The 21,971-nt window shown below is 31.1% G+C and overlaps 1 protein-coding gene across 2 annotated transcripts in view; it reads left to right on the top strand.

Moving 5' to 3' along the window:
* The window catches only part of LOC118183119 (teneurin-a-like), a 1,514,249-nt gene that overhangs the window by 1,210,656 nt on the left and 281,622 nt on the right, over positions 1-21,971 (top strand). The window contains exons 18-19 of one of the 2 annotated variants that reach the window (XM_085820730.1): positions 11,346-11,372; positions 16,758-16,877. In XM_085820730.1, the coding sequence (XP_085676856.1) occupies positions 11,346-11,372; positions 16,758-16,877 (147 nt within the window). The remainder of the gene's footprint in view (positions 1-11,345; positions 11,373-16,757; positions 16,878-21,971) is intronic. The other variant, XM_085820731.1, reaches the window with a different exon arrangement.

The following is a 21,971-nucleotide window of genomic DNA, read 5'->3' as shown; positions in this document are numbered from 1 at the left end:
AAACGCAAATTAAAATTTGTGTAACAAAGCAGGTCATACTCATCTATTCGTTTCAGATAAAAAGTATATCATCAGTCTAGTTTCAGAATACTAAATTCTCAAATGTTTAGATTAAAGAATGCGAGCAGCAAACAAAATTTCGAAAGACATTCAAGAGCGAGATTTCGAGCCATTGCGAATACAAGTAGGATACTAATATGTCTATAATAAATTATTAAGCTAGCAAAATTATCTGAATTTAAAAGTTATCAAATATTTGTATTTTAATTCAAGTATTATATAGTCAATTATATTAAATGTTTAATATTTGATAATTTTGCTGACAACAATACAGTTACATACGGCTATGTAATGTAATGCAGGCAGCTGTAACAAATCTTATCATACTTTTCCTTTTCGGGTATGTCAAAGATTTTCTCGCTTCACTTTCGATAAGGTTTTGTAATCTTAAGAGATTTTCTTAATAATTGATAAGTCTGAAAATATTTTTGGATTTTCTAATTTATACACACAAGACAAGCATCGATATTTTGCTGTGTTTATAAGTAACTATTTCACCAAATGATAATTAATCATGCTAAATATTTCTGAGATCAAAAATGAAATTTTTGCAAGACTCAGATTATTTTATATTTTCTCTTATAAAAAGAGCTTTATCTTCTAATAATATATGCATATTTATTTTAAAATTTACAATTAAAAAGCCCCTCCCTTTTTTTGTGCTTGGCTTTGAAATAAACATACTGCATAATTTTTTTTAATCTCCAATAAAATTCTTTCTTAATAACATTTCAAATTCTTGTTTCTTGAATTTATTTCATTCATTTAAATTTTTCTAATTTTAAATTAAAATAATTTAATGAGTATTCTCCAGTTCTACGTTAAAAGGTGTCAAGGCTCTTTAGTAACGAATAATATTAAAAATATAACTATTTTATACAGATAAATCTGTTATTTTAAGTCAAACTGTGTTTTACTGTTAAAATACGGAAATAAAACTATTTAAAGGTTGTTTATCATACTTAGAGAAACATTTCTGAATTCAAAGAGCTTTATATGCAGTAAAGAAACAAATTCTCTAAATTTTTTGTAAAATGAAATCTTCATTCACATTGCATGAAACAGCTGGATATTTTCTAACTATAAAAACTTTGACTACCCTCAGAAAAGAGAAAAAATGTTACAAATAACAAATCCAAATAAATTTCTAAGTCTGGCAAAAAAGGTTTGAAATTTTTCTTCAGGATATCGATCAGTTTAAAACCACGAAAGAAGGTATGTCACTGTGACATATCAAATACCTAAATTGCTCAAAAGCTTAGTGAAAGATAAACTTTTCGAGCTGCGTTGAAAGAAAAAACAACAGCAGAATTGCATTCCTTCTAGTTTTAAAGAAATAAAATTCTGACCTTATTCGTTAAACCTGATCGATTAAGGTTTAACGAATTACACGTTTAAAACTCTAACTGTTTAATATTTATAAGATAATTTTAGAAATCGTGTGCAACAAATAGTATGAATTATCCTTTAATAAAATTAATGTTTAGAATGTTTCATCTACGATCACAAACTATGTTGAAATGCAGGAAATTTTCTTACATATTTTTAACTTGAAAAATAATGGTATTTGCATTTATATGCCATTTTACGTAAGAAAATTCAAATACAATAATAAGTTTTTCTCTCTTCCCAATGGCGGGCATTATCCATTATAGACGTTAGCCACTACTAAGACCGGAAACAGCGGTCTCTGTATTATGGAAGCACCTAATAAATAGCCTACCGTTAGCTATTGGCCAATATTTGGATATTGTTCTAGAAAAAGACTAGATAGAATATTATTCTCTAGAAGAATCTCAGGATTATTTTTCATTAATTTGTTTTCCTGTAAATATATGTGTATACATTTTGAAAACTTTGCTGGTTGACCAGGCAGTCTAACAGTAAATTTAAATAGTAAATTATTTATTACATGTACTGGTGTATTATTTAATGTTAGAATCTGTATTTAGAGCCCGAAACTTCAAAATTAAATTATTTGCACAAAATAATTTTTCAAGTATTATTTGGCTTTAGGCAATTTATGTTTGTTCTGAAATAATTCAGTGACATTTCCAGGGAGCTAAAAATAACAATAATAATAAATAAATAAATAAATAAATGAAACCAAGGTTTTATAATAAATCTTAATTAAATGTACAAGCATACACATACGTGGAAAAATCATCATTTAATACCTTATCAAATTATTCTAAAAAACACGTGATTTGTTAGTTTTCGATGTGAGAGCTCAATAAAAATACAATAGTTTTTATGAAAAAAGAAACATTTTGCTTATTGCAAATATTTTTATTAAATAAACAATGAGAGCTTAGCATTTTAAAAACTGGCAAAATAGAATATATACAAAAATATGTGTTCGTCTTCTTAGCAGTAGTGATAGTTCTATATTTTGAGGAATATTGTTTTATAGATAGTCATATATCTTTAGATCAGTGGTTTCGTTATTGCGGTTTCTTATCAATACATATTTTGTAGAAAGAACATTTTCACGGAATGTTTTCTCACATATTCAAATAGTTCCGCTGGATTCATGCCTGAAGAAATGATTGCCCAGAAATTATTAGCACCGATATTTACTTGAATAATACTGTTATTACACACAGTAGTTGAGTTTGCATCTTCTGATACATCTTCTGATTCATCTTCTGATTCTACTTTGCAGAAGACCTCTTTCTTTCAAAACATTTTTACTTTCGTGATTTCTCTTTCTGTGTAAAATGAATAATACTGGGGTTTTTTCTGATGAAAGCGGAAGATCATACCATAATAGAAGAATTATGCTTCATTATAAGAACACTGCAGTCACGATGAAATTTTTTACTTATTTCTGTTTATTCTGTCATCACTTATGGAATATCATTTCAAACCTCATTTACTAGCCATTTTCGCATAACATATAGCATTTTTGTACATTCGTAATTATGACTGGTATGGATTTATGTGACAGGAATGATTTTGCGTGCCCACAAAGAATCGTTGTCTATCGTTGTCAGTTCGGATCTCTAATCATTGTCTTTTGGCTCATCACTGAGCTTTGTTATAGTATAGAGCCTGCAGTTTTAGATTAAGAATTTTCCTGCTAGTGTCCTGTTTTGAACCATATCTAAAATTGTGATCTGTTTTAGGGGTAGCAACTGAGTGACGATCGTAAACATCTATCCACTTTGTGTTTAGATCACATTATAGAAATTATAGAAATTATTCTTTGTGTTTCATTATAGAAACACATGGTACATCCAAAGCTGTCAGCAATTTGGTAACTACTGAGTTTCAAAAGTATCTTAGTAGTTGCTACAGTTTTCAAGGGATCAGCAGTTTGTTTGTTCTTAATTCGAGAGAAGTCATTGTGCTTGCTCGTCCTCAAAAATTAGAATTGTCAAATTTGGCAAATAATTTAATAATAAAGCTTTTGAAAGTTAAGTTATTATTAAAAGGAAATGTTATGTTTATGATATATGTAATGTTTAAAATACTTCAACAAACAGATATTAGTTGACAATGAATAGATTTTAAAATAAAATTCAAATTAATGAGAGTAAATACTAAAACACATAACTTTTCATTTTGTAAAATCTTACAAAAATGCTGTATAAGGTCACATAGATTCTAATGCTATGCAAACCACCTTCTATAAATGCTGTACGTGATCACATGAATGCAAAACTTGAACAAATATAAATCGTATTTCTTAGCTAAATATAATCGCTTAAAGCATTTCTTCTTTTAATTATTATATTATAAATAATTAAGATACAGAGCCTTTTGAATGCTATTCTATTTCAACATTTATCAATGCCCATTCTACTATTAATAACATGTAGTTAACATTAATGCATCTAAATTTCAATCCCTGAAATGTGTTCCAAATGGAAATTTTCAGTAATTTACGTATCTATTCTTGGTCCAGAAAGAAGCAAGGGAGAAGAAACCTCAAATCGTTATCTGCTGTACTAAGAAGCGTAAGTAAATAGTTTCGCTTTCGAGTAATTTGGCAAAGAACACGTGACCCTCTTCTAAATCACGAACTTGGTAAATTCCAATACGTGATTAGACTAAGACTAGAGTCTTAATACAGGACTGCTGGACTAATCACATTACGCCTTTACCAGTGGAAGACAAATCACTCTGGAAGGGTACCTCTCTCTCATACATCTCGTTTCCCGCCATTATTCTACCCCTTTCGTGAACAGCAATATGCATACTTCCCCAAAAGACCGAGTCCTTAGCTGTCAACCTGGAAATCCATGACATCTCAGTTTAATGATGATAAAAGCACAAGTTCAGCAGTTTCCATCTTAATCTTAGTTCATCGCTATTAACTCTAGCATTCTATTAGAAGCTGAATATATTGCTGTTCAGGAAAAGCAACGATATAATTACTAAATTGGACTAGTTCTTTTAAAAAAGTAATCTAGAAGGCATAAAATCTTGACCATTCTATAAAATAATAAATAAATCTGCTAACCATTAAAGAAGTAACGTAGCAAATAATTCAGAAATTTTTGTTTTCCTCCATGTGTCAACTATTTTAACAACATTTATTTGTTAGTTATACCATTTAAAAGTAATTCAGTTTACTAAAAAGTACACTTGTTCCCCCTTTTCGTAAGCCTTTTTTCCCTCATTTGGAATTACAGTTAATAAATACTATGCATTTGGTTTCTTGCATTTTCCGAAAAATTACTCATTTGCACTCGAGTTATTGCTTTTCTAGAAATATCTTGAAATGCAAAAAGGTTAACTATAAAATGACAGGAGCAATTTTCAAACTATTTTGCATAAATTAAATAGTTGCAGGTATTCAGCTTCCTGAAGGTATTTTAACTAAGTGGTTTCTTTTAATAGGAAATTTAGAAAAGATATCAGGTTCAGTGTTCCTCCTTACTTGCTTGGGGAACATTTAAATGACCTGACTCGGAACAGGGAGCTTACTAAAGCTATGTTCAATAAACGTGGGAAGTAGACAAGATACACAGGAAGGGTATACGCAACCCTTTATTTTTCTCTCTTTACAATGATTTCCGGACTTCGGAATACAGAGACCAACCACTTGTGGTCTGAACGTAAGAATATAAAAATATTAACTAAATTCTAACTAAACTAACTTTGGATTAATAAACAAGTGTGTACTCGAAGATTGGCAGTATATTAACAGAAAGACCGTATGTAGTACAGAGAACTGTTAACACTACGACACGTTTAAAATTATCAAGAGGATTAAACCTCTGGCCTTGAAGGCAACCAGCAACCGAGTAAAACTGCTAAGGCAAGCGGCCTGCTTCTACTAACTCCTTCCTCTCTCTTGCTTGGCAAAAAGCCACAACTTAAGTACTTGGCGTTCGCAAGATAAATTTGCATAAATAATTTAAAGCTTTTAATTCTGGGCGGAAGTAGTAAATAAGAAGTGATAGTAAAGATTTAAAATCAAATAAACGTTAGTAAAACTTAAGATCCTTACAAAGAAAACATGCAAAATAACGCGATTGCTAATTTTATTAAAATGTAATCTAAGAAATGAAAGAAACAAAATCGCAAGAACAAAAATCAGAACTCTGCTGATATAATTAAAGTACTGAAAATAAGAAAATGATTTGGCTTCCTTTGGAATAAATCATTTATCATGTATTAAAAAACAAGAAGAGCGGTATTCATTATTCAAATAATTAATGCAAAAGTTATGATAAGAAATGTAAGCACTGATTACTACGACACGCTTTGTTTTACTTGTTGGCATATAGTTTACCTGATATAAATAGTTTTTTAATGTTTTTTGTATGTGCAGATATTTTTGTCTTCATTAATTTGTGTCAAAATAGTTAATAATCATAATTCATCGAAATAGTTTATAAGTTTGAGACACTTGACTATAATTTTAAGCGATAACGTTATAATTTTACTAAGCATTGCAATGTACTTCCTGCGTCTTTGATGCTAAACGCATTTCATTTCATAGTTGATGAAAATAGATGAAAATGACAATAAAATCGAAATATTAATTGTAGTTATAAAGTTAATTCAGTCCTCATATTTATAATATATTTTTCCTCGGCTTTCAGTATGCCTTCTTGTTGTAACGGTAGCACACTCGGCGCGTATTCGAAAGGTCCATGTTCGAATCCGGTGAGGACACTGCACATTTTTCACTTCTCCTTCTTTCAAAAACACGAATGACCCTCTAAATGGCCCCCCGAAAGATGGTGGTGGACGACAACTCGTTACCACCAGGATTTGGCGACTGGGCCCCTTATTCTCAGTCGCCCTATAAAAGGGGGAGTATATAAGGTAGTTTCTCCCTCCTTTCCGCTTGGCTTCGTGGTGTAAGTGGAAATATTTTCGACGTGTGTTCGAGAGGTCGAGGATTTGAGTCCCGGCGAAGGCACAGCGCATTTTTTTACATCTTCCGCTTCGCACTAACCTAATGACTCTACACATGGCTTTCAAACTGAATGGCGGTGGACCATAATACATTACTGCCAATATTTGTCGATTGGGTCACCTCACCCCCAGTCGCCTTTTAAAAGGGGGTATATAAGGTATTTTGTACTCCTTTTTGCATGCCTTCGTGGTACAACGGTAACACTACTCTCTCACGAGTCTTCTATACATAAACTAATAAAATATTATAAATAACTTATAAGGTATTTCTCCCGCCTTCCTAGCAGGCGTTCGTGGTGTAGCGGTCAGCACGCTCAGCGCGTATTCGACAGGGTCCATGGTTCCAGTCCCGGCGAGGGCATTGCTCATTTTTCATCTCTCCTGCTTCACAAATTCATGTCTCTACAGTACCTCCCGAACTAAAAAAGTGATGAATGATGATTCTCCACCACCAGGATTCTGCATTGGGTCCCCTAATCCCCAGTCTCCCTTTAAAAGGAGAAGTATATAATATATTTCTCCTGCCTTCTTAGCAAGCCTTCGTGGTGTACTGGTCAGCACGCTCGGCGCATTTTCGAGAGGTTCGTGGTTGGAGTCCCGGCGAGGGCATTGCTCATTTTTCATCTCTCCTGGTTAAATAATACCTAATGTCTCTACAAATTTTTCATCTTCATGGAAACAAAATTATTAACTTTTTATTGCTTTTACGTCTGATATATTTGTTGTTATTTATTAATATCGTATATTGATTGTATAAATGAAACAGAAACAAAGGTGATAGTTCATAGGTTTATTAGCAGTCTTTCTGGTTTTGCTGCTTGGAACGTTTCTCAGATTTTCTAAAGAATGAAACTTTGCAATTTCTTTTGCAATGGCTATGAAATATGATTTTAAATATCTACTTCTTCCTATGCATTGTATTTTGTGAATTTGTAAATGCATTTTCATTTGAGATGATAGCAGATATGAAAAAAATAGAGTTAGGCCGAAATATATAATTTTGATTAGAGGTCAGATCTTTACATTTTACAGGGTTTTTACATATATTATTATTCACCACAATTTCATTGACTTCCCAGGAGTCTTTTGCTTTCTGAGAGTAAGACATCTTATTTACTTTGCATTTTAATTCTGGTTTTCAAATATTAAAGCATGATAACATAGATATGCGTGCTATAGAATCTGAATTTTACTTACTAAATTTGCTTGCTCAAATGAAAATCCACATGTATCTTTTTTTGGAAATTTATCAACTTGCGTTTTAGGAGTACAAATCTACATAATTTATATTTAGCAAATTAATACAAAATCATAAGTGCAAATACAGACAAAATATAATACAGCTTTCGGATTTAAAAATATCCCCTCTTTAATGTTTTCTAAACATATTAAATTTAGACTAGAAGAGAAACACGCTAATGTGACAATCAAAATCGTAAAAAACAACCTTATATTTAGCGTAGGTATAATGAAACACTCAATCGATTTCGAGGGCAGCTAAAGGTCCCTCCTCATCAGGAGAAAGAAATACATAGAAAGAAGAAAATAGGAATCACAGAAACAAGTGGTGCTTATCAGCACTGCACGTGGTTATAACTAGATTTTTAATCAGAGTTGCACTGGCCGCCTACTTTTACTGAGCCAGGCTGTCTGATCAAGCATAAAGAAATATTAGCGAAGTTAAAATAAGGAGCGAGAGGCAAATGCACATTACGCTCAAAATCTGAACTTCAAATAATGGAAAGCAACCACTGAACGGATTTTTATACCCTCTGGTAGTACCAAGTGCGAGGAGGTAACGCCATCTATCGGCAAAAATAATTGAATTAAGACAGTAGAATTTTAAAGGCATTAGGAAGGACTGGATTGGACTTCAAATCATTAACTAAACTTTCTAAATCTTTGTGAATGTGAAAAGCCTCAAGAAAATCCAATTCGCCTATGGAAGAAGCCTTTTGGATGATTTTTGCAGACCCAAAATCAAAATTATGGTTAAAAGTCCAGCTATGATACGCTATTGAAGACTTGTTAATTTCCCCTTTTCTGACATAAGATTCATGTTCCTTGATACGAAACTTCAACGCTCTTTTTGTTTGGCCAATATATCTTAAACCACACTGACATGATATACTATAAATTCCCCAAGAATTCAAGACAGAAACGCAATCTTTTAGAATCGAAGGGTGAATTTTATTAATAGGGGAGAAACCGACTTGAAAATTGAATTTCTGGAGAATCCGTGCAATTTTATAGCTAACAGAAGGATAAAATGGAAGCACTACAAGGTCATTGATATTATTTCTAACAGTGGAATGTCTTCTTTGATGGGAATCTGAAAATTTTTTGACGGCTTTATCAATAATCACGGGAGAAAATCCACGGTCAATCGCAACTGCTCTCAAATAATTAAGTTCATTGGTAAGCAAAGATTCAGAGGAACAAACTTTTAGCGCGCGGAAAACATAATAGTAAAAAGAAGCCATTTTTTGCTTAACAGGGTGGCATGACTTGGCATGGGGTGGTAAACAAACTGCAAAGGGTTTACGGTACACAGTGGTGCTAAAATCGGTTTCATTGCGGATTATAAGAATATCGAGGAAGGGGAGTATAAGAATATCGGTTTCTCCCCTATTAATAAAATTCACCCTTCGATTCTAAAAGATTGCGTTTCTGTCTTGAATTCTTGGGGAATTTATAGTATATCATGTCAGTGTGGTTTAAGATATATTGGCCAAACAAAAAGAGCGTTGAAGTTTCGTATCAAGGAACATGAATCTTATGTCAAAAAAGGGGAAATTAACAAGTCTTCAATAGCGTATCATAGCTGGACTTTTAACCATAATTTTGATTTTGGGTCTGCAAAAATCATCCAAAAGGCTTCTTCCATAGGCGAATTGGATTTTCTTGAGGCTTTTCACATTCACAAAGATTTAGAAAGTTTAGTTAATGATTTGAAGTCCAATCCAGTCCTTCCTAATGCCTTTAAAATTCTACTGTCTTAATTCAATTATTTTTGCCGATAGATGGCGTTACCTCCTCGCACTTGGTACTACCAGAGGGTATAAAAATCCGTTCAGTAGTTGCTTTCCATTATTTGAAGTTCAGATTTTGAGCGTAATGTGCATTTGCCCCTCGCTCCCTATTTTAACTTCGCTAATATTTCTTTATGCTTGATCAGACAGCCTGGCTCAGTAAAAGTAGGCGGCCAGTGCAACTCTGATTAAAAATCTAGTTATAACCACGTGCAGTGCTGATAAGCACCACTTGTTTCTGTGATTCCTATTTTCTTCTTTCTATGTATTTCTTTCTCCTGATGAGGAGGGACCTTTAGCTGCCCTCGAAATCGATTGAGTGTTTCATTATACCTACGCTAAATATAAGGTTGTTTTTTACGATTTTGATATTAAATTTAGTTGAATTTTAAAGCTCAAGAAGCGTCATCGTAGTTTTCGTGAAAGCTGTTACAAAGACAGTTTCCTGATATTTTTACATATAATAGGAAAATATATATATACATATATAACTTATCAGAAAATTATAAATATTATCATTTTCTGGTTTATTCAAATTATGAAAAAAAATTGGTCAGAATGTAAAAATAATAATCCACGGCGCCTAAATTTAATTATATTATTTATTGTAAGAATGGTTCTCCCATCAAAATTTCAAAAATACCTAGTGAAATGAAATTGCTAATCTGCAGTTTTATTTTTTGATTTTGCATTTTAAAATTCTAGGTTTATTACAGTTTCTGTCTACTTAACATAGATTTAACACTTTGCAAAGGCTACAGTCCTTCTAAATTAAACCTATAAGTTTCTAAATTAAGTCTGTAAGCCCGGTCAATTTACTAATGAGCATTTTGTCTTTGTTAAACTAATAATTGTTTGATTATGCATTGATGGGTTTTAAAGAGATGTATTTATTCTTGACAGAAAAGTATTTACATTTAGCATTCTTGCGTCTACTTAAGAGCAATGTCTTTTGAATGGTCTCTATTAGACCACAGGCATTGTTGGAGTCGATTTCGGAACCTGAACATTATCCATTATAGTATAATATCCTGCGAAATGTTTCAGGCTGGTGCTTAAGGCATTGTTTCAAGTCATTCAGTGTGTCTGATATCTAAAGCTCGGTACCCTCTTAATAGCTTTGCGCGATGGTGCATCTCGTGGGTTGGTCTGCTTACGAAACTCCCTTTGAGTGGCCGTTAGAAACGTTATTCGAAGAAATACCTCTATGGCAATAACATGGTGCAGAGTCTTACGCTAAATTGAACTCCGAGGTAAGAGTTTCATTGTGATCTGCAGGATGGTGTTGTTAATTCACATAGCAAAGGACATGGGTTTTAAATCATCTTTAGGCGCTTCTACCCAACCCGTGTATATCATTTACTAATAAGACATTTTATTGAAAAATGTTTTTATAATAAATGCTGGTTTACGAAATGCTAAGTAACTTTCCTTTTTTGAATTATTGAACTGGTTTAGTAATTTTTTAGATCCCTGATGTAATCAATAAATAAATTGTGCACCATTGTCTAATAGCTGTGCTGTGTGCTGATCTTAGGGAGAATATACTATCAAATAAAATAATAGCAAGAAAAATAAACATTATTTTTACTATTTATTTATTTATAATAAATATTCATTATTGCATATATAAGCACCAATTTGTAGTATATATCTCAGCAGATAAAAAATTAATTTTTTCATGGGTATTAAATTAGTACTCAATTTCAAATACGAATTTTAAGTATTTAAACAGATATGAGTATTTAATATTGGTCTTACTGATATTAGTTCTCAATATTTTGCTGTAAAGATGTATAGTATTTTATGTATTGTGTTGCTCATTTAGAGCTAATTGTTTATACAATTTTTTGCTCCTACTTATTCCCAATGCAGCCAGTTCTGGACAGCTTTTGCAAAGAGGTAAGTATAATGCATATGATATATCATTTACAAAACTGGTCTGTTGCTTTGATAAATAGTTTATAAATTTCGCTGTTAAGTTTTTCTTTGTTCAAAGAATACCATTTCAGAATTATTATGTGAATTATTGCATTCTTTAAAAAAGATCAAAACATTTTTAAATATTGAAGTATATGTAATAAATGTTTCAAACTTTTAAAATCTAAATTAAATTTCCACTCCTTTAAGATTGAAAGATAAAATAAGAATTAATGTAATATTATTGATCTAACTTTTTAAAAAGTATTTAAAAATAACATTCACAGATTTAAAGTTATAGGATCGTTAAATAACATGTTTCTTGACAATCATCATACAATATGTAATTAAAAATATATTGATTAGAGGTTGCTTATTTATTTCATAAAATTTCTTCATCCTTTATTAAATTATGTTATTTAATTTTCTGCGAAAATTCAAAACCTTTGCTCGAATTATTTTAGTTCACAAAAGTATTTTTAAATAGAATAAGCCTCAAGCTAATGCTTAAGAGACAATTGCATATACCCAGCGTTCTTTTTTTTTTATTGTTCCGATATATAACTAGATGCACGTTGCCTGAATTGTGCAGTAGAATTGTTTCAAAACAATTTATATGGTTGAATGTAGTTACAGCAGTATAAACTATCCTTCAAATTTTGACTAATAATATTCAGTTGTTAAACAATCAGATGCACGATTTTTGAATATAATTTCAGGAAATATGCATATTGTAAAACCGAAAAAGAGCTTATGATTTCTTTGTGATTTAAAAAATGAAGCTTAGGTTTTCTTTACATCCGTTAAGAAAGCATAATCTTTTAAAAGCGGGAAACAGTTTTTTTTCTTTGTTTTAATATGAACCAAAAATACTTGAAAATTATGGTGTAATATACACATATACACGGAATTAAGAATAAAATTTAATTATTTTTGTTTGTATTCATATTACATTGAAATATAAAATATTTTTAAAGAATGCACTTCTCTATCCTTTTGTAACTATGTGATGTCTGTCTGCTAATTTTGTATTTTTTTCTTCCCTCCCACCTGTTGCTCCAAACCTACTGTTTCTAATTTCTGACTAAATCCCTTTTGTGTGATCCTCCCCTTTTTATTTTAATGCCAACACGTTTCTGTGAATCAGCTCTTTGAGCTGATGTGCTCCGTGTGATGCCTTTACTTTTGTTTCTTGTATTTTTCAATTTTTAATCGTTAATCATATCACTTTTAATCAGTGTGCGACGAAATCTGCAACAACAGCACATTAATTTAAAACTTAGTTTTTTAAAAATAATGTAATAAAATTTCTTCTGCTAGCTGTTTGAAATCGTAGTTCTGTGTAATGTTTGTCTCATTTCTTCGACTGGTTATATATGACAATTTTAATTTTCCGTTTGTTATGTTCTATTTAAGATAAGCTGTATATAAACACAGTTTTGAATTTTCTACTATAATATTAATTGATAACTGGTTTAAAAAATGAATTAACAGATATAAAAGTATTTTAGAATTGTTTATGAGGAAAAATACATGTCTATTTAGGATTAATTTTAAAGTTATGTAAAACCTTCGCGAAATTAAAGACCTACATTTGGAGAAATGAGTAATGAAATTTCGTTTAATAATAAATTGTATATTTTATAGACTGTAATCGTAATTTGTTATAGATGGATCTCTGCACAAAATTTTTCAAAGTCTTTCATTTGCTCGTAAAATATATTTATTTTCAGTTATAAAATTTTCTTACTATACTACAGTTTCTTCTAATAGTACAGTTCCTACTACACTATAGTTTTCCGATTTCCCTTCTACAGAAGCTCTACTATTACACTCGGTGTAATCAAGAATTTTCCAAAATATTTAGAAAAATACTGTCCAGAAAGAAAAGCAAGTAAAAATGTGATGAGAAAATATTCAGAGCCTTTCATTGTTGAAGTATCCCGAATTCAGTATGTGAAATATGTTTTTCTTTGCGTAGGATTTCTTTGCTAATTTACACCGATTAACCAGCTCTTGCTCACGGTTATTCACGCCAGTACCTATTTGATGCCGATTAATCAGTTACTTTCTCTCGAAATTTCTTGAAGTTTTCCTCTAGGTATTGAAACCATTTCTCGTGTATTTAGTATGTGATCGCTTTCAGCAGCTGTAACTAATGCCATCAGAATGCCATATAGAGAAAAAGATAGTCAGTGGTCATAAATAGCTTTGAAGTGATAGTGATTGTTATCTCGTTTAGGCCGTAATCTGACATCTTACAGAAAGCATTTGTTATGGTCTTAGCTTAACTACGTTTCAGTATTTTCTAAAATTCGTGTTATTGAAATTAACATATGGTAATCATCGTTAAGATAAACCTTGCTTAACGAAGGTGACGTATATGCAGTGTAAAGATAACTCCTCTCCTTCCTATTTCATTACAGTAGCGATAAGAGTTGAGTCGCAACACAAGAGTAAGATGGTTCGTAAACTTGAAACTTGCCCTTATGCTTCTAGCTCGGTCCTAATCCCCATTCCCGTGTAAAATAAGAAGAAAATATGTTTTTTGATGGCAGAACGCCTTAAATGTGCCAGAGAAATTATGTAAATGGAGCGAAAGCATTATCTCACCCAAGCACAGTCAAAAGCTGCCAATTGTTTGAACATGAATTCATAAACTTAATTACTGCTGATGGACAAAAAAAGGCAACAACTTTGATAACAAAAGGTACGATGCTACCAGTCTCAGAATAACAAATTCAAACAAATGCACGGGAGTCTATGTCTGGTTGACAATAATTTTCGGACGATGAAGAGGTGGAAACGGTTGCCTTATACACCATGACCAAGGATAAAATTATCGGTGAGAAGCTGAACGATGTGTGAAGATTCAGATAGGTATTTATAGAAACTACGTGTATTATGTTCAGACACGGAGTGACGTAGTCTTTTCAAAGGGTATTTAGATCTCGAACTTAATAAAATATCCTTGGCCTAAAACAATTATCTGTAATTTACTTTCTGAATTAAACTTATTTAGAGAAATATATTGTTTACATAAAATTAAATTCACGTTTATGCTCTGCTACTTGAGATAATTAGGACAGAATATTTTAAAATTACTCTCTTCATAATTTATTTCAGAGGGTCTGCCTTCCTTTATTTTATTTTAATTTCTCTTTTTCTTTCTTCATATATTTGAAAATTAATTTTAGATTTAATTCTGGTTAGACAAAAATTCTTTTAAACCTCAGACAGTCAAAAATTTATTTTTTATGTTTAAAATTACTAATCAATTTTTTTCTTAAACGTACGAATCATACAGAAAAACACGAGAATAATTTTGCAATTTATTTATTACAATTAAGAATAGTTTTAAAATTGGTAATCCCCTTAACTGAGAAGCACTGAAGCAAGCTATCCAACGTGATGATGTTTTCATCTCAATCATTTAGCTAAAATAAAATAAATTATAAAACCGTCTCTGATTTAATTGCAGTATTTTCTTCAAAATAAGACAACATTTATTAAAGAACAAAAATGCAGAGGAATCCTCTTTCTGAAGTGAATAAACGAAATTATACTTATTGCCCTTTTTAAATTCATAAACTAGGGCTTAAAAATATCGCGCTACTAAGAAAAATATATGATCGATACCAGACGTTCTTTACCATGGGAATTATTTTTAAAATTGGAAGAAAGCTAGATAAATGAAAAGAAATGAACTATTCATTGAACAAAATACTCCAAACGTATCTTTTAAAGGAGAAAAAAGACTCCGCAAACTGCGTTACCAAATAAGAAATATAGCTAGTCACAGCTAATTCTAGAATCGATTTTCGAATTTCTTACAAAAGAAAATTAAAATAAAATAAAGAAATAAAAATCCTCTAAAATAAATTGGTGAGAGTTTCCCACATCTTCAAAAGATTAAAAGAAACAATTTACCAAAGTACAAGTCTGCCAGGTAGCATTTACTGAGATAAAAAACTGTAAAGGCAAAAATAAATATTTATATCCTAAGAGAGTTAAAGTAGTTAATAATGAAATTTTTAAAAAAGGTACTTTCATGTAGAACCTTTTTTCATAATAGGTTAAAACGTCTTCAAATAAAATTTAATTAATGAACTTTAAAATATTATTTACACTCATCACGTATTTCAACAATAAATATTTTGTAATTTCTATTAAAGCAAAGGATAGAAATTTTAAAAACTTTATTCGTTTTACATAGGGAATTTCGGGTATAAAATCATTACAGAAGAACGTGGCAAATATATAGAAACAAAGTGATCTTGAACTTCCAGTCAAATTGCTTGAAGATGCAATAATTTGAATTTATAGAACTAATAATCTAATTTAACCATAAATTTAACAATCATAAAGAAAGAAAAGAAAGCATAAAGAAAGCGGCGCATACTTTAATTGTCATTCCAAAGTAATTTAAAGGATAAAGAAAATAAGAAATAATGCCGATTATGCAACATATCAGTGAGACTGAAATTTTGCTTTAGGTAGTTATTGATCACCAAAAACATTAATATTGACTAAAATCTCGTTAAAAGTGATATTTTATTCTGCTATCCTGTTCGTGGACTCATCCATAAAAGCTGTATGGTTGAAATCAAAACACGACAGAAAATATGCTTATGTTTAGTGCACCATTATTTTCCTTGTGCTCTGAAATTCTAATAATGAAACAAACAAAAACTGTACTATTTTCTTATTTTGCAACATTACATCAAGGATGCTATAACTAAAATATACATAATATTAAAGATAAATATATTCAAATTAAGGCATTCTTATTGTAAAATATATCATTCTTTTTTAATAAAGCCTAACGTATTATCTTTTTCGAAAAAAAGAAATAAAATTTTATTCTCAAAACTAATCTAACTGTAAAGTATATGTCTGTAGTAAAAAGGTCCTTTTTAAGGATATTTAAAATGTCTTTAGTAACTTTTGTAAAGCGTCATTCTTCTGTATTTAAAGATACTCCTAAGTTACCAAAAACAAAGCATAAACATATGTATTTAAGTCCTGCTACACTGAAACGCTCATGATAACCTCAATCTCAAAAAGTTATCTTTTTTCTAAGAGTATAATTAGATAATTCTATCTGACATCATTGGTCATACTTCCTGTAACAACCACTTCTACAAGAACTAAAAATGTCTGGAAGCGGTAGTAGTCGTCTTAGAGAATTCAATTTATTTATACGAACTTAACGAATCATAAATAAATAAGACAATTTGTGTGACTACGGTCCCTTTCACTTGACAACCAAAGTATTTGAAATTTACTTATAAATTATTGTATTTGAAAAGCAAATTATTTTTTCACTCAGAAACTAAAATAAATGAATCGCTTCTTACTTTTCAGCCGTGTTTCCGTGATCAGAGGTCGAGTGGTAAATAAGGAAAGAACAGGATTAATTGCAGTGAGAGTCAGTGTCGCAACAGATCCACAATTCGGATTCACATTGACGAGATTAGATGGTTGGTAAGTAGAACTTTTTATAAGAGAATGATTATAGGTTTTCTGAACAGATGTTCCCTGCAATACAGTGGTAGGAATATTTCTTGATAAATATATCTTTAGTAGGAAATATCAGAATCTGAAAATCCATATGCTGAATAACGAATTTGTGAACTTCTAGTCTCTTCTGCTTACTGAAGCTGAAAGCTAAGAAGTCTTCCATTACCTTACAGTCAAGCATAATATTTTAAAAGCAATGTCTGTATTGTAGTCAGTTGCTGAATATTTTGTTCACTTTATTGAAGATTTCATTTCAGTCTATTAGATGTTTCCGCTCGAGAAATGAAAAACATTTCGCCCGTTCCCTGACCTGTGTTAGACCGTCGATAATCTAGTTGATATAGACTGTTACTTTAAAACAGGAACTGCAAGGTTATTATATGCTGCCAGATTTGACTCCTGACCAGAGGAATAACAGCTGCGAAAAAAAGCCTGAGATCCTTAATTGTTTTCTTTGCTTCATTTCCGTTTAGCATATTTTGACTTCTTTAGCATATTCGACTTCAGCATATTTCTACACTAAACCAAAATATTTAAGTATGTTACTTTCGCTTGATATATCTCTGTATGTTAAATATGCGAATTATTTATGTAAATTTATTTATATAAATAATTAATTTGGCGAAGAATGTATTAGTTCTTCAACAACCTTATACGATAATTCTGTTTCTAATCAAGTACAACTCTAGGGTACGGGCGGGAATGTCATAAATTCTTTTACTGAAACACTCACCTTTAAGGTATAAATCAGCTGTAAATCTAAAAGTGTTTTTGAAGCATTGACCTTAAATTAACTACTTATTGGTGGATTATATTAATAAGATCAGAGATTTTTTTTCCATTCCGATAATACATAGCATAGGTTGTTCGTATGGAGGCTGGTATCGACTCTTACTGAAATTTCATCACATATATTGTTTTTCAAATAGTTACGGTACTGAATTTTAAATCTGTATAATGTGAGAGCAAATGAAATTACACTTCTGACTGCCAATTTATGTATTCACACACTCTGTATATTTCGCCTTTACTGTATTAGCATCTTGCCAAATTTAAAAGTACTAAGGTTCCAAAGAAAGTAAATATCCAAATTAAGATTTCTTAAAAACTGTTCAAAACTTTTATTTCACCAATTCTTCTTTGGTGGTTTCAAACCTCACTGTTATCCACTTTGTATGAAATGCAAAATTCACATGCGAATTATTGCTATTTAAGGTTTCTTTTTCGACCTCATTATTTGTATATTTATTCTTTACGTCAGAGACCATTAAAAGTTTCTTTCGGAGGTTTTTCCTCTTATGAAACTACTTGTTACTAGGAGAAAAACAATTTTTTCTTTACTGCCTGTTTACTTATAAACCTGGGTTCGTGTTGATCGGAACACGGATCATAACATATAGGAAATATAAGCTAGGCTGTCTTTCTGTCAGTTAAAAATTTATTTTTAGGAACTCCGTTTACGATAATGGAATTCCAGGAATTTCAAAAATGTAGTTTTTATTTTTTGACGCTTGCGGCTCACATCGTTTCTTCCTAGAATGGCACTTACTTTGGCAAGATTTCTCCTTCAATCGGTTTTATCGCAACTGTGTTGTTAGAAACAGAACAAGGTTTATAACTCAGGCAGTCTACCTTAACAATATATTTACAACCGCATATAATAAATGTTGAAGTTTAAATAACGTATAACACTTTTTATTCCAAATTTATTTGTTTACTGCATTCATAACTTTGAATACAACTGATGGAAATATGTTTACATTATGATTTAAAATTAATAGCAAATGGCAGCCATTGTTATCCTGTATCCAGAAAATTAAGATGGAACCATAAATGTCCTCAGAAGTTCGGGTCCTATGTTTTGAACTTTTTGTCAAATATTGGCGGTCAGCTGCTGTATGATCCATAGCTATATACATAAGCCATTCTTTTAATCCTCACGAGCAAAAATAAAAATCTGCGGTTGTTAAGTCTGGAAATCACGACAGCCAGTTCAAACTCGGGAAGTAGGAAATTATGCGATTACAAAGCATTTTCCGCTGGAGAGTCATTGTTTCAAACAGAAAGAAAAACTGTTGAAGCTCTAGGCGAGTTCTGAATATTAAAGTTATTACGGTATGCTAGATGCATTAAAATGTTAGTCTTTATTTTCAAATTAAATTGACAATTTTTCTCCTTTGCCTGATGGTGAACCTTTTCATCGTAAAATTGGAAAATGTGGAATGTATTCTCCTAAATTTATAAAGAAAATAAATACAAGAAAAGTTTACTAATTTAAGCTCATAAAGTTAATCATGCGAATTCTTATATATAACGTAGGCTTTATATAGCCTGTAAGTTCTATTATAGCCTCCACCTTTGCCATAATTAACTTTCAATACATTAATCTTGTGTATATCTTTCCGCAGTTTACTTAAATTACATAGTATTTAAAAATAAATTTCATTTAAAAATTAAATTAAAGCAAAGTGTCACAGGTAGTGTTTTGTGTCAGTTGAGGTAGAACATTTTAATGACCATGGTAGTACGAGCTTTGAAATTTGCTTCTGCTAGACCAAAAAAAAAAGTTTTTTGTAATCATTTGTTTCTTTAATTAGTAAAGACTATAGGCTAAAGTCAGCTTTCTTTTTAAAAGCGAACAGTTGATCCAAAAATAATACAATTGCGACTTCCCTTTCTGATGTATATATCCCGCGAACGGGCTGGCTGCATGGGCGTTTTCGTTGTTTTCCCCATGTGAAACGTGTATACGAGGGAGTTTCCCTTAGAAAATCCTCCACGAAGGCATCCCTCCCCTTAGGAAGATAGCTCTAGTGTGCTTTGCCATAACTAAATACACCACACCACACCGGATGTATATAATTGGAAAACTTACTTTTCTATGTTTAGAGCAGCAGTTCTCAACCTTTAGACTAACGCGTACCATTTAAACAAAATTTGAAAATCTTTAGCACCATCACTACTTTTTATAATAATTAATTTTCAGTTTCACAATAGAAATATTTAAAAACATATATTTTGCAAATTTGTACAAACTATTGGCTATTTGTATTAAATATGCACACATAAAAAATATCAGATTAAATATTAGTTATTTTAATTATCAAAATTTCAGTTTAATTTATAACTTTTAATTTCAGAATATGTATAAAATACGTATTTCATGTATAAAATTACATTAATTCACACTGAGTTCTAAAATTTAGTGTGAAATTTAGCACTGTTTAAGAGAGATCAATTTCTTTTTGCCTGTTCTTATTTCGATTAGTTTTAATCGCAAATTAATATCCACTTTTAATTTTGTTCTGTATATATTTTCCCAATATAACATGGAGCTAAATCCTTGTTCACAGAAATAGGTTGTGCGAAAAAGCAATAAAAATTTAATAGCATTCTTTGAAATGACTTTAAATGACTTTTTTTTTTTTTTTTTTTTCGGTTCATCCAAAAGTGTGTGTATTTGAATGAGCACAGGAACTTTATCAATTGTTCTTTTTATTTACGACTTAAAATTTCAGATACATTTGAGCAAAAGGAATTCCTAATCCAATTTTCTTTTTCCTAATTCTTGTAAAATACATGTTGGAATTATTTATCAATGAAAAACAGTGATTTTAATATCGGATGCACATCTCTCATTTAGTTTTAAAATATTTTCGGTTAGAAAACATTCTAAAAGTGGTCAAAAGCTTTAAATATTATTATTCAATTCTTTGATTATTAGAGGTTTTTGTCATTGCGTTTATCCCTAATCTTATTTTATCTCTAATTGTAAACAAAATTAACACAATTTCCTTTTAATCTTAAATTTAATTCATTTAACTTATCGGCTGAATATGCTAAAAGCGCCAATCGTAATTCACTAAATATTTTTACAATTCATATTTTGAATCACTGATTAAAATTTGAATTTCTGATCGAAGTTCAAAAAGACGATCTGAAACTTTGTCTCTGGATGGCCACCTTACTCGGAATGTAACAAAAACGTTTCATTTTCACTACCCATCGCTTGGCATAAAATCACAAATATTCTTGAATTTAAAGCTCGTCTTTTAATAAAATTAAAAAATTTTCAGAGCTTGATTCAAAACGATTTTCAGATTTTCGGGTCCTGTTTTGGCTGCTAAAGCTTCGCGATGTATGGAGCAGTAAATTAATTGAGTTTCAAGCGTGACTTTCTTTATTTGAGGAATAACACTGGAATATTCTCCTGTTAAAGCCGGAGCTCCATCCGTATCTGCTTCGAAACGTATGTAAACTAATAATTGAACAGTGTTCGTTGCATCAGCACTTTCGTTCAATTGCAATGCGAAATACTCTCTGTGTTTTATTTTTGAATAAGTGTCTCTTTTATTTAATTCGCCATTTTATGAATCCGTCGACTTTGTATCATTTGTATCGAATGAATCGTTTGTATCATTTGATAAAGCAATATTATTAAGTTCATTAGCCGATTTTTCGTTGAATGATGTTAAAATGATATCTTTAGCTGCTTGTAATATTAGGCTTTGTCCAGTAGTGTGAGCCTGCCCAGTCTTGGCAATTCATAGGTTTATTAGGTAACAAGCTACCAAAGATTTTTCACTTGAAGTAACAAAACCTTTCATTGCTTCAAAATCGTAAAAACAACCTTGTATTTAGCGTAAGTATATTGAAACACTCAATCGATTTCAAGGGCAGCTAAAGGTCCCTCCTCATCAGGAGAAAGAAATACCTAGAAAGAAGAAAAACAAAGGGAACAAGTCTCAGAAACACGTGGTCCTTATCAGCACTGCACGTGGTTATAACCGGATTTTTAGTCAGAGTTACACTGGCCGCCTACTTTTACTGAGCCAGGCTATATGATCAACCAATTAAACGATTTTCATTATTCGAAGTTCAGATTTTGAGCGTGAAGGTGCAGTTGCGCCTCGCTCCCTATTTTTAACTTCGCTAATTTTCTTGTCCTTTGTGTTACTTGGTTGATCAGATAGCCTGGCTCAGTAAAAGTAGGCGGCCAGTGTAACTCTGATTAAAAATCCGGTTATAACTACGTGCAGTGCTGATAACGACCACGTG

The sequence above is a fragment of the Stegodyphus dumicola genome, chromosome 7, assembly GCF_044657685.1.
Source record: "Stegodyphus dumicola isolate Sdum_Otavi_A_Nest chromosome 7, ASM4465768v1".
Classification (NCBI taxonomy): Eukaryota; Metazoa; Arthropoda; class Arachnida; order Araneae; family Eresidae; genus Stegodyphus; species Stegodyphus dumicola.
The sequence above is the reverse complement of the archived record's forward strand: the minus strand, read 5'-3'. Positions and strand labels throughout refer to the sequence as shown.